This window comes from Lissotriton helveticus, chromosome 8, assembly GCF_964261635.1.
Source record: "Lissotriton helveticus chromosome 8, aLisHel1.1, whole genome shotgun sequence".
In the NCBI taxonomy this organism is placed as follows: domain Eukaryota; kingdom Metazoa; phylum Chordata; class Amphibia; order Caudata; family Salamandridae; genus Lissotriton; species Lissotriton helveticus.
Genome location: NC_136069.1, coordinates 1589864192 through 1589879669, shown reverse-complemented (window position 1 = coordinate 1589879669; position 15478 = coordinate 1589864192). Strand labels below are relative to the sequence as shown.

Here is a 15478-nt window from a genome sequence, read left to right as displayed (position 1 = left end):
ATGTATTGCTGACACCACTGGCACTCTACCATAGCCTGGATAGAGAGGGCAGTAGCCACTCTCTGTGAAATCGGGGTGCACTATGCATGCCCCCTCCCACCCCAACCTCCGAGCCAAGTTCTAGGGTCTCAATCCATGTAAACAGGCAGACCCTCAGTGGTCATGCATGATTGCCATGTTCACTGAGGTAGGGAGCTAGAAACCATACAGAAACTTTTTTTGTGTTGAAATGTTTTATTAGCATTTCATAAATACCGTACAGAAAGAATATAACAAGCATGTTCGAGGCATATGGGCTGCAGATGGTACATTTATGAATAGATCGCCATCTGGTGTTGGGCTCGGATGATTGCACTTGTTTTTCTCTTGGAGAAGTCTTTTGTCGTCACGAGACCGATGACTCCTCCTTTGGGTGCTAGTGCGCATGGGCATTAGCTCCATCCTTAGATTGTTTTTTTCCGCCATCGGGTTCTAATGAGGATTGAAGCGCTCCGGATGGACTAGCGATATTTCGGCGCGTATTCCCTTTCCAATTCGACGGTATTGTTATCGAGCGCGAGTACATTTCCATTTCGAAGCGCTTCGACGTCAACAACAAAATTTCCAACTTCTACGTCAACGAGACCGGGAGGCCTATCTCAACGTAGTCCAGCCCGGAGTCCATGGAAAGGACTCCATTCAAAAAATGTCCAACGTGTGGTGCTAAGTTCCCACACAAGGACCTACACGAGGTGTGCAACCTCTGTTTATCACCTGAACACGAATCCAGGGACTGTGAAGCCTGCGCGGCATTCTCCTCCAAGTCGACGATTAGAAACCGTCGAGCCCGAAGACACGAGGCGTCGAGAATGCAGTCAGAGGCAATCCCGGAGCTGTTCGAGGCCCAGCACCCCGAAGAGGAAGAAGAAGATGAGGACGAGTCGGGGTCGGAAGTGGACGAGTCTGACGTCGAAGAAATCGACGTTCATCAAACCGTGAGTGACGACGTCCCTTTACCAAAAAACCGACCCCGTTTGGTGTCGACCCCGCCTTCGAGCCTGGTCAGACAACCGAAAAAAGTTTCCGACGCCCCGCCTTCGGGCTCGGCAACGAAACCGAAACCGAAACACTCGGCCTCCCACCATGTTGGATCCGAGAAACGGTCGACCTCGACATCGACAACGAAGCTCCATACCAAGGAAAGCTCGAAGTCGAAACATTCCATGTCGAATCCGAAACATGCTTCGACGTCGAAGACTTCCTCGACACCGAAAATATCGGATTCGAGCAAACTCTCGGTGCCGAAAACACAAACTGACAGTCAGAAGCAAAAGCACCTTTCGGAACCAAAAATGTCGGTACCGACACAGGAGCATCAGACAGATCCAAAACAAAAGACTTTGTTTATTGATCCGCAAACTGGCAAGGTGGTGACAAAACTGCCTAAAAAGAGGAAGAATAAACAGTTGGACGACAAAGCTCCTCCTCCTAAAAAGAGAACAATGGGGACAAATACAACTCCTCCCCTCTCTCCACAACCTAAAGACACACCCTCTTCCTCACACTCCACGGCCATCTACACCTCAAACAGATGTAGAAAGTGACACAGGGGAGGGGGAACTTCCTAGGGATGATGACGACACTGTCCCAGAAGACGCAGACCCATGGGAAGATTATAACGCAGTGTCAGATAATGATAACGACCCTGAACTGTATCCCTCAAAACCCTCACCTCCTAATGATAATACAGGTTTTGCACAGTTAATTAATAGGGCAGCAAAATACCACAAGGTAGACTCAAATAGAGGATTTCCTTTTAGAAACACTACCTGTTGCACAAAGAACATCAGGAACACTACCAATGCTTAAGGGTCTCCTCAATCACACATCAGAAATATTCAAAGACCCTGTGAGGACTAGGGTATTAAACCCTAGAATTGATAAAAAATATAAGGAAGCCCCAAAGGACCCAATATTTATCAAGGGACAAATACCTTTAGACTCGCTAGTAGTCACAAACGCTCGTAAGAGAGCAAACTCATTAACTACAGGAGAAGCTCCTCCTCCTGACAAAGAGTTCAAGTTAATAGATGCCTCTGGCAAAAGAGTAGCATCCCAAGCGGCAAACAGCTGGCGCATAGCTAATACGCAAGCGCTACTTGCACGTTATGATAGAGCTCATTATGATGAGTTAAAAAAACTCATTACACATCTCCCTAAGGAACATCAAAAAAAGGCAGATCAGCTCATACAAGAAGGGAAGATAATAACTAACACTTCCATTAAGTGTGCCTTAGACGCAGCAGACACTGCAGCAAGATCCATAAACACCAGTATCATGTTAAGAAGACATGCATGGCTCAGAGTCTCAGGGTTCAAACAAGAGGTACAAACATCCTTATTGAACCAGCCTTTTGATGGGAAAACACTTTTCGGCTCAGGTACAGATGAGGCGTTAGAAAAGATGAAAAAAGATACAGAAACGGCTAAGTCAATGGGAGCATTGCAACAGCCAACTCAAAGGGGTTCCTTTCGTAGGTCCACCTATAGAGGCGGATCAAAGAATACAGGCACAAGCCAGCAATCAACCTCTTTTACACCAACATCACCCAAAGGTAATTCTAGAGGCAATTACAGAGGTAACAACAACAAAGGTAGAGGTCGCGGAAATAACAACAACCGCAACTCTCCTACCCCAAAACAGTGATTTCATACAGCTCCCCCCAGACCATATAACACCGGTCGGGGGACGCCTATCACAGTTCCTACCTGTCTGGGAAAACATCACATCAGACAGGTGGGTGAGACAAATTATCCAACATGGTTATTGCCTAGAACTCGCAGCTACCCCACCAAACATCCCCCCCCAAACAGCGTCCAATGAGTCAAGATCATCTAACATTGTTAAAACAGGAAGTACTATCACTACTACAAAAGCATGCCATAGAGAAGGTTCCACAACATCAACAGGGAACAGGATTATACTCTCCATACTTCCTAATTCCCAAGAAAGACGGGTCTCTAAGGCCAATACTAGACCTTAGACCTCTCAATGCATACATAAATTCGGAACATTTCCATATGGTCATGCTCCAACAAGTACTTCCTTTACTGAAGAAAGGGGACTTTCTTTCTACACTGGATCTAAAAGACGCTTACTTTCATATCCCAATTCACAAAGCCCACAGGAAATACCTCAGGTTTGTTGTAGAAGGACAACATTATCAGTTCAAAGTCCTTCCGTTTGGGGTCACAACAGCACCAAGGGTGTTCACAAAATGCCTAGCAGTGGTTGCAGCTCATCTAAGAAGACAACAAATACATGTCTTCCCTTACTTGGACGACTGGCTAATAAAGGCCAAGTCACAATAAGAATGTCTTCAAAACACACAAAAACAATTCAGTTGCTGCACCAGCTAGGGTTTACGGTGAACTACACAAAATCCCACCTGCAACCAAAGAAAGTTCAACAATATCTAGGGGCTACTATAGACACAGAAAAAGCCAAAGTATACCCCAATCCAGTCAGGATTCAAACAATGCTTACATTGATTCAAAGATTTCAACAACAACACTCACTAACAGCGCGAGTGTTCATGCAGCTATTAGGGATGATGTCCTCTTGCATACTGCTAATACCATATGCCAGACTACAAATGCGTCCGCTGCAAGAATGTTTAGCAACACAGTGGAATCAGGCTCAAGGTCAGATTACAGATCTGGTGTTGGTAGACGACCGCACACATCGCTCTCTGAAGTGGTGGAACACAACAAACATTTCCAAGGGGCGGTCATTCCTAGAACCAATTCCACAAATGATACTAACAGCGGATGCATCGCTCACCGGATGGGAAGCGCATATGGAGAAATATACAGTACAGGGAAGATGGAGTGTACAGCAAAAAAGACTGCACATCAATCATCTAGAACTACTAGCAGTGTTTCTAGCATTAAAAGCCTTTCAAATGCAGATTCTCAACAAAGCAGTCCTGATCAGAACAGACAACATGACAGCAATGTATTATATTAAAAAACAGGGGGGGACTCACTCTCTCCAAATATCCAGACTAGCGCAGGAAATTTGGAGATTGGCCATTCCTGAAAACATGTATCTGTTAGCCGAACACCTACCAGGAGTTCAAAATCAGATAGCAGACATCTTAAGCAGAGAGTCAGAACAAATACACGAATGGGAACTGCACGACCAAATACTGCAGCCATTCTTCCAAAGATGGGGACAACCAGAGATAGATCTCTTTGCCACTCATCAGAACGCAAAATGCCAAAGCTTCGCATCCAGGTACCCACACCACCTGTCGCAGGGCAATGCATTATGGATAAATTGGTCCAACAAATTTGCATACGCTTTTCCCCCTCTCCCACTAACTCCATTAGTGGTTCGAAAACTGCAACAACATTCAATGACCATGATACTAGTAGCACCCACGTGGGCACGACAGCCGTGGTTCACCGCGCTCCTGCAACTCTCACAAGTGCCACATCAAAAATTAAGAATCTTACCCATGCACCTTACACAGAACAATGGAGAAATAATGCACCCTGATCCCAAACAACTGAACCTAGCGATCTGGCTCCTAAGGTCTTAGAATTTGGATACTTAAAGTTACCTCCAAACTGTATGGAGATCATTAAGCAAGCGAGACGTCCCACCACCAGAGCATGCTATGCAGCAAAGTGGAAAAGGTTTGCTGTATACTGTAACAGTAACAACATCAACCCTCTGAACACAGCAACAAAAAATATTCTTTGCTACTTACTACACTTACAGCAATGTAACCTTGCTTACACCTCCATTAGAGTACATCTTGCAGCTATAGCAGCATACCTGCAAAACAGGCAACATCTATCCCTGTTTAGAGTGCCAGCAATTAAAGCTTTCATGGAAGGCCTCAAAAGAGTCATTCCACCAAGACTACCACCTTCCCCAGTCTGGAATCTCAACATAGTACTCACCAGACTAATGGGACCACCTTTCGAACCTATGCATAGATGTGAAATACAATTCCTTACATGGAAGGTGGCCTTCCTTATAGCCATTACCTCCCTCAGGAGAGTGAGTGAATTACAGGCATTGACAATACAAGAACCATTCCTACAGCTACACCAGAATAAGGTGGTTCTTAGAACAAACCCAAAATTCTTGCCTAAAGTAATTTCAGCATTCCACATCAATCAACCAGTGGAACTACCAGTCTTTTTCCCAAAACCACAGACGGCAGCAGAGAGGGCCCTACATACATTAGATGTCAAAAGGGCAATATTGTATTACATAGAAAGAACACAAACTTTCAGGAAAACCAAACAACTATTTGTAGCGTTTTCCCCAACACATAAGGGCAATCCTATCTCTAAAGCAGGCATTGCCAGGTGGATTGTAAAATGTATACAAATATATTATATAAAAGCAAAGAGAACATTAACTGTTCCTCCTAGAGCTCATTCTACACGTAAACTAGGGGCATCTATGGCATTCTTAGGAAACATTCCCCTAGATGACATAGGCAAAGCAGCAACTTGGTCTACACCACATACCTTCACAAAACACTACTATGTTGATGTGCAGGCAACACAACAAGCTAGAGTGGGCCAAGCTGTACTAAAAACTTTATTTCAAACTGTTGCAACAGACACTGGTGACCACCGCTATGGAGGTAACTGCTGTATAATCTATTCATAAATGTACCATCTGCAGCCCATATGCCTCGAACGGAATATGCTACTTACCAGTATGCATCTGTTCTTGGCATAGAGGGCTGCAGAGTGGTACATGCCCTCCCTGCCTCCCCGGAAACCTGTGTCTGTTCCAACACTATCTTATTTAGATACACTTACATGGGCATCTCTTTCTGTATTCTATTATACTACTCCATCTAACCCTACTATGGCATAAAAATCTAAGGATGGAGCCGATGCCCATGCGCACTAGCACCCAAAGGAGGAGTCATCGGTCTCATGAGGACAAAAGACTTCTCCAAGAGAAAAACAAGTGCAATCATCCGAGCCCAACACCAGATGGCGATCTATTCATAAATGTACCACTCTGCAGCCCTCTATGCCAAGAACAGATGCATACTGGTAAGTAGCATATTCCTTACAATGCAATGGTCGCAGCATCATTAAAGTTAGAGCTATTGGCATTGCTCATGATTTTTTTTTTTTTAATCATAAATAAATGGCATTGTCATTTACATTGCCAATAGCTAAGTATACATATATAGATATATGTACACATACAAATTCAGATGTAATTTTTTATGCAAGCCTGTATATGTTTTATAAATGTATATATTTACACGCATATTGACACACACATTTATATATGACCTTTATTGGTGGCCTTAGCAATTTTTTCTGTGGCCCAATCTGTGCCCTTGCTTAAAATTACCTTCTGGAGACGCCACTGCCTGTAGCCCGTGAGTGGAGAGGGCTACAGAAACAGGGAAAGGAAGGTGGCAGTGGCATTCTGTGAGATGTTGAGGTTACGGTGGCCTCTGGACGGCTGTTCTTGGTGGCTTTGAAGGGACGCTGAAAGTTGATGCTGGTACTGGTAGGCGCTTAGTTTGTAGAATGCTTAAAGGTCACGAGGAGCTATGTAGGACTCTGGGTTGCCCTGGTGTGATGGCACGCAGAGATGTTATGGCGGTGTCCCCTGTAAGGTTTTCGGTTAGTGGCTGGCCTTGGAGGGATGCTGAGAGACGAAGATGGTCTGGCGCTCTGTTAAGTGCCGAGGCTGTGTGGGGCTCTCTGGCGGGAAGCTTTGAGGGCAGCTGAGATTAAAATGGTTGTGGGGCTCTGTGAGGTGCTGAGTCAGTCAAGAGCTAAGGAGGGCTCTAGTGCTACAGGAAGCTGTGGGGGGGGCTTTGGCGGGAACTGAGAGAGAAAGCTGGCTGCAGCGCTTTGAGGTGCTGAGATTGGGGGGCACTGCATCGCTGTGTGTGGGGGAGGGGGGATAACTGATCGCTGTGGCAGTCTGTGAAGTGCCGAGGCTGTAGGGGGCTCCAGAGACAGTTGTGCGGGGCTCTAGCGGGAACAGGGGAAGGGGGCTGCGGCGGTGTGTGGGGTGCTTTGAGTCGGTCATCGCCTATGGGGGTCCTGGGTGGCCCGTGAGTGGCTGTGGGTGGCTTTGGATGGGCGCTGAGGGGTGAATGCGGCGGTGTGTGGGGTTTGCGTTGTGTGTGTGGGGAGGAGGGAGGGCTGCGGGGCCCCTGCGGAACTGCAGCGGCTCGGATCAATCCCCACATTAGAGCTGACAGAATGGTGCTAATAACTTAACGATCCCGTGTTCACCCCCGCGGGGCCAGAGCCAGCCATCGATTGGCTTCAGGGAGAGTGGAGGGAGCCGCATGAGAGGATTACGGAGAATATCAGTGGAGAGCGCCGAGTGAGAGCCTCGGTGAGCTAGAGTACGAGCTCTGGACAGACCGATCTGAGGAGGGACAGGGGAGAGGAGACACCGGACATGGGGAATGGGGCAGGCAAGAAACAGCAGGGGGGGCAGAAGATAAGATAGGAGGGAGGCAGAGTGGCACCGCACGCCATGTCCGCAGCCGCTTACACCGAGCCCTTGGGCAACGAGAGGACGGAGAGACGCCCGGACATAGTCAAGAGAGCTAACAGAGATAAATCCAGGATACAACGGGAACGAGGACATGGACAGCGGGAGGGGGGTGGGAACAAAGACACGGACAGCGGGAGGGGGGCGGGAAAAAGACACGAACGGCGGGAACGAGGACAGCGAGAGCGGCCGACCTCATCTTAACGAGCAGCAAAATGGCGGCCTCAAAGCTCCGAATATTTTCGGATTCGGGGCCGTGTTTTGGCGTTCTGAGTGACGGGTGACGTCACAGGGCGAACGAACGCCAATAACACGCCCCCGAATCTGAAAGAGACGGGGCTTGATTGGAGTGACTCCCTTCTCCTCCAATGGCTGGCCTCCGTTTAGGAAGCCAGCCAATGGAGGAGAATGGAGGAGAGAGGCGGGTTCCAGCCCCCATACTCCAAAACATGAAATCTCCTCCCGGAGACTGCGCAAGCGCAGCCTACGGTCCTCGACCTAATAAAGTAGCAGGTTTTAAAACATTTTTTGCAATAAAGAAATATGGATAAATACAATTATATATGGAAAAACGAATACATCAAAAGACATAGAATAGTATGAATGAGGGACTATTAGGAGTAAAATATACTATAGTAAGCAGAATTAAGACAGTCACCATTAAATAATAAATATGAAATTGCTAAAGTGTCAAGCCAATGTAGTATAAAAACATTCTAATCTGAGGTTATTAAGGTATTATTTTGCCAAAACATTGAATTACACATTTCATTAAATAAATACATTTGAATATCTGTACATTCATACTTATCAACTGGGTGACCCTGTATTCTTAAACATACAGTAACTTTTAGCTTACTTGCCTGGAGATCAGCATAAGGCAGGGGAAGCACGCTGTCCAGAGACATGCACAAGACTTCCCGCCTCAGCAAATGAAAAACGTATTTCAAGTCAGTGGTAAAGTAGGCCCGAACTGCCTTTAGTAAAGGGTGAAACGCTTGTGATGCTTATTTCGGGGTGTAATGTGGTTGGGATGCAAGCAGGGTCAGCACAAGACAATGTACAGGCTGCACAGACGACCAGCATTCATCATCTTTAATCATAGAAGCTGCTCCGCTTGGCATCTGCATTCCACGAGTATGGTCTGCAAATGAGCCCTGTCTGTCTGTGACTGCTCCAGGATGCCTCGGAAGGGAGGAATGAACCTATTTGTTAAGTGAACCAATTGGTTGAGTATTTAAATTAAAACTTTAGTGTGACTTGTATGTATTGCAGTCCACAAGGAAGGTTCACCTGTTTAAAAACCTTAAATGTAATTTTTTAAATAAAAAATCATGGTGTCCTCAATGAGTATGTTTTGTCCACCTTGTTGAGTATAGTAAGCATATGTTTATCGAAGTAGGGGAGAGGCGGGAATGATGCTATGTCATCACATTTGAAAAGCCTAAGTCAAGGACACCTGCAGGTGAAATCCAAAGAGCTGTGCTCCGGTTTAAAAGAACCAACCCTGATCCAAGGAGGCATGTTTGTAGCAGAGGAACTCTAGACAGATCCATGACCAGCAAGGATAATAATAATAATAACACTGGTTTTTATGTAGATCTTTATATCACAGGTTTAAAAATCCCACTCTCTCTAAGCAACAGTGTTACTAATAACTAAATCAATGTTAATATATTTATTGACCTTTGAAGGATGAAAGGCTGAGATGGAGTTTTCCAGATTTGAACTTGTGCCTCTGAGATCACAGCAGATGCCAGCGGCTGGTGTGTAACTGTGTGAACCATCTCGCATCCCGGAAGGCTCACCGATTTTGCCTAGTCCTCCTACCACCTCAGTACGCTAGTTGTTGAGTTAAGCCATACCAACACAAGTCTTATTAGAAAACCTGTTCTTCATTGAGGAGAGCCTCGCTGAGAATAACAAACTATATCAGTATCATCATTGTAAAGAATGGGATCCATTTATGAGTTCCCTCTTCGGGCAAATTAAGTCCTGGTTTTGGTACTGGGTGTATTTCTATAGTTTGTCTTGAAGATTGTGTTGACCAGCCTCCTCTTTCTGCCTTTGTAGGTCTCACCTCAGAAGGGATCTATCGGAAGAGCGGCCAGAACTCAAAGACCACCAACCTCCTGGAGCTTTTTAAAAAGGATGCTCGAAAGGTGTGGCTACTGAAAGACGGAGATCACCAGGTGGATGATGTGGCCAACACGTTGAAGAGGTTCTTCCGACACATTGGGGAGGGTATTTTCACCGAGGACTACCAGGACTGGCTGAACACAACAGGTAGGGGGCTGAACATTGTTGCTCTATTTACATACCTCAAAAGGGGTTGTGCAGGTGAATGTGCCTTTTCAGTGCTTTCATGATTTAATGCTGTCGTCCGCGTAGGCAGGACCATTTGGCTTGCCAGTCAGGTGCCACAATATATTAGCGTGCATCATTTCTTTGCATTTCATTGTGATCTGATTTCTTTAATCCATGGAGACACATGAGGAAAGGCCACAAAAGTAGAGTACCCCGCCTTGGACTAGATCATGTTAGGTGACCTTGGGGAGAGATAACCACAACAGAATACGACACAATACCCATCACTGATACAGTGCAAAGAAACAACAGTGCAACACATGATGAGAGGAAAGGAAGTTGCCTTGTCGGTAGATTTCTCTTAGTTGTTTGACATGCAGAGATAGCCTTTAGACCGATGGAGTGGAGACAATAGACATGGTCACCATAGCCTATCTGTTGTCTATTTCACTGGGACAGGGACGTTTTGAAACTGCTTATATGTGCCACATATAATGGATGGAGCCCATTATTTAGTTCTGAGACCTCAAGGAACATAGCAATCATATAACTACACATCTTTATTTAATTCTGCATTGTATGAAAAATGGCAAGTATTTATTGCAACTGAGATATTTTTATGATCAAATACTGAATGGTCAGCCCCTTCAGCTATTGGTGTTTTTCAGTGAGCTCCCTTCCGCTATTGCTTGTTTGAAGCGTCCTTCACATTTTGGGTCACCTATTGGCATTTTGCACACATTTACATTTTCTGTTAGTTATTTTTCAAATCAAGAAATCCCTTCTGTAGCATCATACTCAATGAGGGGCAACCGATGACAGCCTGAAAGCCACCTGTGATGGTAACTGCACTGCCATTGGCAGATAAGTGTTTCACTACACCCAAGATGGCCACTGCAATGTGGAATGCAACTGTCTTCTGCAATCAACACAGCTCTCATTGAGGATGCCTGTCCGATGACCACCTGCTCCCCCAAATGTCCAAAAAAACACACATGAAATGTTGCAGTTAGTATCTGCAACAACCCTTGCAAACGTTCTCTGCCTGTCTGACGACACAGGATGTATACTTGAGGGTCCCATAAAGACATCATTTGCTCGCCTTACACTTCCACAGTGTGTGCTTAATACCACCTTTTGTAGACCATTGAAAACCGCTTCACACAATTCCCATGGTCACTGCAGCCTTCAGAAGAGGACTCTGCTGTCACCAATTGCCAAAGGACTGTCACCACAGGACCATGATGGATGGAAGTGGGTGCAAAGATGGCAGCATGCCGAGGCATCCATGCCATTGATGCTGCTATCCAATACTACCGGAAAGCTGGCGTGGCATGAAGCACAGCATTCTTTCAGTGAGCATCCGTGAGTGAACTTTAATGGTGCTGATGAAAGATTAGTGACAACACTTGATGCTGTTTGGCTGATTCTTGCACCCCCACACCTGCCTCACCCGCCCCGACCACAACAGACCACACCTCGAACACCTCTCCCACCAGCCAGTTGACCTCCTGGTCCCACGTCAATGACGAAGAGACATGCAAGGTCATGAACTCCATCCACTCAGGATCTCCGTCTGACCCCTGCCCACACCACTTTTTCAACAAAGCTGATGCAACCATCGCACCCCATCTACGGAAGATCATCAACATCTCCTTCGACACAGCGACATTCCCGGAAACTTGGAAGCACACCGAAATCAAAGCCCTCCTCAAGAAGCCCAAGGCGGACCCCAAAGACCTCAAGAACTTCCAGCCCATCTCCCTGCTCCCCTTCCCGGCGAAGGTCATCCAGAAAATCGCCAACATGCAGCTGACCCGCCACCTCGAGGACAACAACATCCTAGATCCATCCCAGTCTGGATTCAGATGCAACCACAGCACCGAGACTGCCCTCATTGCCGCCACAGACGACATCAGGTGCCAGCTAGACAACGGCGAATCCTCAGCCCTCATCCTCCTGGACCTGTCAGCTGCCTTCGACACGGTCTGCCACTGCACACTAAGAACACGCCTCCAAGGAGCCGGAATCCAGAAAAAGGCCCTGGCCCTTCCTATCCGCAACCACCGACATCATCTGCGGCGTACCCCAGGGCTCATCCCTCAGCCCGACCCTGTTCAATGTCTACATGACCCCCTCGCGCAAGTGGCCCGCCAACACAACTTGAACATCATCTCCTACGCCGACGACACCCAGCTCATTCTCTCCCTCACCAAGGACCCGCACACCGCCAAAACCAACCTCCACGAGGGAATGAAGGCCGTCGCCGAGTAAATGAGGAGCAGCCGTCTGCAACTAAACTCGGACAAGTCAGATGTCCTCATCCTCATCCTAGGTCCCACCCCCCCTGCGTGGGATGACTCCTGGTGGCCGACCGCACTGGGAGCAGCTCTAACACCCACGGACCACGCACGCAACCTAGGATTCATCCTCGACTCCTCCCTCTCCATGTCGAAGCAGGTCAATGCCATGTCCTCCTCCTGCTACAACACCCTCCGCATGCTCCGCAGGATCTACAAGTGGATCCCGACCGGAACAAGAAGAACAGTTACCCAAGCCCTCGTCAGCAGCAGGCTGGACTATGGCAACGCAATCTATGCAGGTGCCCCGACCAAACACCTGCAACGACTACAACGCATCCAGAACGCCTCAGCCCAACTGATCCTCAACGTCCACCGCCGCAGCCACATCACCTCCCACCTAAGGGACCTGCACTGGCTCCCCGTCAACAAGAGGATCACTTTCACACTCCTCACCCACGCACACAAAGCACTCCACAACACCGGACCAGCATACCTCAACGACAGACTCAACTTCTACACCCCCGCCCGCCAGCTCCGCTCCACCAGCCTCGCCCTAGCCACCGTCCCGCGCATCCAACGAACGAACTCCGATGGCAGCTCCTTCTTCTTCCTTGCCGCCAAGACCTGGAACACCCTCCCCACCCATCTACGGCAGACCCAAAACCTGCTCACCTTCAGAAGGCTCCTCGAGACCTGGCTCTTCGAGCAGTAGCAGCACCCCCCCCCCCTCAGCGCCTTGAGACCCTCATGGGTAAGTAGCGCACTTTACAAGTTGACTGATTGATTGTACAGGTTCACCTAACATAGGCACCAAAGCATGGGTTAGAAATGCAGAAATGTCATTGTAACTCAAGAAGCACTGGTTCTGCTTCATATGGACTACTCCTTTGAGTTGCGTTGCAGGATATCCCTCTTTAAATTGTTCCTCCTCTCTGGGTTTTTATCATCATACCCTGTGTCGCAGAAGATCCAACACCCTTCTGTACTGATGTGAGGTGTCCTTGCCCAGCCTCTCCAAGTACCGCTTTGTGGTTGTAGCGGTGGTTCCTACCGGTTCCTTTTAACAGAACCATCGGTCTGGCTGAAAGTCAACTGTGATCCACCAAAATTAGTGGGGACGTCCTCCCCAAAACCTTCTCTGATAGGCTAGACCTAAGTCACTCTAAAGTGGTGGATAAACATTTTCCCTTTCTCACAGATGCAAACCCGCCGAGTTCCTGAAGACTAAGGCAGTTTGTGGTTTATAATTTGAGTTCTGTAAAGCTGAGGTGGGCGAACCACTGTAGGCTCGCAGTGCCCGTCTGTGGGCTCAGCTCAAGGTCATCTTGGAATCATGAGCCAAAAACCAGCCAAGCCTCCACGTGGCTTTCACTTCCCACTATCTTACCAGAAACAGCTCCCACTGGCTCACAGTGACCCTCTTCCCCATCATTTTCGACTTCACTATTCCATTAGGCACATTGACCAACCACTTTTAACTCCGTTTTGGCTCCACCCCAAAAAGCGGCAGTCCTGCTCAAACTGTTAAATAGATCCTGTGGGAACAAGAACACAGACGTTTCCAAATAGTGAGGCGCAACGTAGGCATGTGTGGTCCAGTGAGGTCGGGATAAACCACTGGCTACCCCTCTCACTTAGCTTAACTCTTGTAAGGAAATCATGATCGCGGGAAGTTCCTGAATTAAACACTGGTAATGATTCTGGGTGTGAACCATTCCATTGTCTTTTCCGCTCCTCTGTACAGGTCCAAAGTATGACTGGTGTAAGCTTCATTCCAAATAGGACAGTCTACCCCAAGATGCTAAGCCACATCCCCCATGAGTAGGAACACAGGCAGTCCCAGGCGTGTTCCTGATGAGTGGGCTTCTTCATTCAGCACAAAGTGCTTGGGTCCCCGTTCACTTCCTTCTTCTTATCAATTGAGAGAATTAGTAGCTTTTCTGAGGGACGTATGTCTATCAAGGGTATTTGTGTAATGTATAAAAATATACTAAATAAAATATGATCTTCAAAGACCTGGCTGATTGCCACTTAAATGTTATTTGCACTCCAGGACCTGTGGCACTGGAGAATCATCTCTGGTAGGGGTGCGATGTATAAACATATTAAATCAAATCACTGACTCCGGCAAAGCTGTCCTTAGTTCCCAACCGGAGGATCTGATTTAATGGAGACTTGGAAGTTCACCACAGGGAAAGCACTTTCAACTGTGCTTCAAATCATTGTCCTCCACCGGGAGTCATTTACTTCTGGTTTCACTCCTCAATCTTGAGGATCGTAGACGCTTTTGGTCCCATGGTATGTTGCTTTTACATAGTTTCCTGATCTTTTATACTTTCCAGATCAGGAAGCACTCCTATCTGCTGGGGGATGTGTTGAGTTTGAGTGGGTATGGCAGTTCCTACATTTCCTAGTAGAATGTCTTACCTAGTGGGAGCTTCCCATATTAAGTCATTTGGTGTATCCTCACTGACCCAAAAGGTTCTGATCTTCATCTAGGAGAGACTCCACCATCTTCCTGGCCCCTCAGAGGTAATAATTGCTAAGCGGGATGAGGACTAGGACGAGTATCACATCACAGCTCCTCTGGATAGGAAGAGATCTGTCCTCATTTTGTTAAAAATTAGTGGCAAGGACTAGGGGCCGGTGGGTTGTATGTACTTTGTGGGCTTAGGAGATCAGCCCTAGGACTTGTCTGTTTCCGCTTTTGCTTATGGACTTTTGTTCTGTTCAACTGCCTCTATTTAACTGTTTTTATAGAAAACGACCAGTAGAGGTCAGTAAAATACCAGAACTGCTTTCTGCTTAGGGACTTTTTTTCTCTCTGGCAACTGCCTCTATTTAACTTTCTTGATAGAAAACGACCAGCAGAGGTCAGTAAAATTCCAGAATCTTTTTAGCATTCCCTAGATTCCAGGCAATAGAAACTTGTCTTCCTCGAGCACCTGTAGAATATATATATTTCAAATCTTGTATTTCCAGTGATATGACCACCGTCGCCCTGATTTTATATTAAAAACAGAGCTTTGGCCCATACCATTTCCCGCTGATAGGCAGCATTTCTCTTCATGCGTTCCCATACCTGGCGTGTCACGTAATGTGTTGCTTATTTTCCCTCCATGTAAAAGAACAGTAGATGTTTCAGCACCCAAGCTAGTGTGCTGCATTGCTAAATACATATAAGGTCCCAAAGGCGAAACCAATTGCATTGCAAACGGATCTTGAGGCTTCATTTTGTACTGATTTTATCCTGTCAAAGTAAATTTCCAGACAATCAAAATACAGTCCATTTCTCAAGTCTAGGTTTCAATTG

General features: G+C 46.8%; 1 protein-coding gene across 13 annotated transcripts in view; it reads left to right on the top strand.

Moving 5' to 3' along the window:
• The window catches only part of ARAP1 (ArfGAP with RhoGAP domain, ankyrin repeat and PH domain 1), an 800765-nt gene that overhangs the window by 704254 nt on the left and 81033 nt on the right, over positions 1 to 15478 (top strand). For all 13 annotated transcript variants that reach the window (XM_078658604.1, XM_078658609.1, XM_078658605.1 and 10 more), the window contains one exon: positions 9629 to 9841. In XM_078658604.1, coding sequence (XP_078514730.1) covers positions 9629 to 9841 — 213 coding nt within the window. The remainder of the gene's footprint in view (positions 1 to 9628; positions 9842 to 15478) is intronic.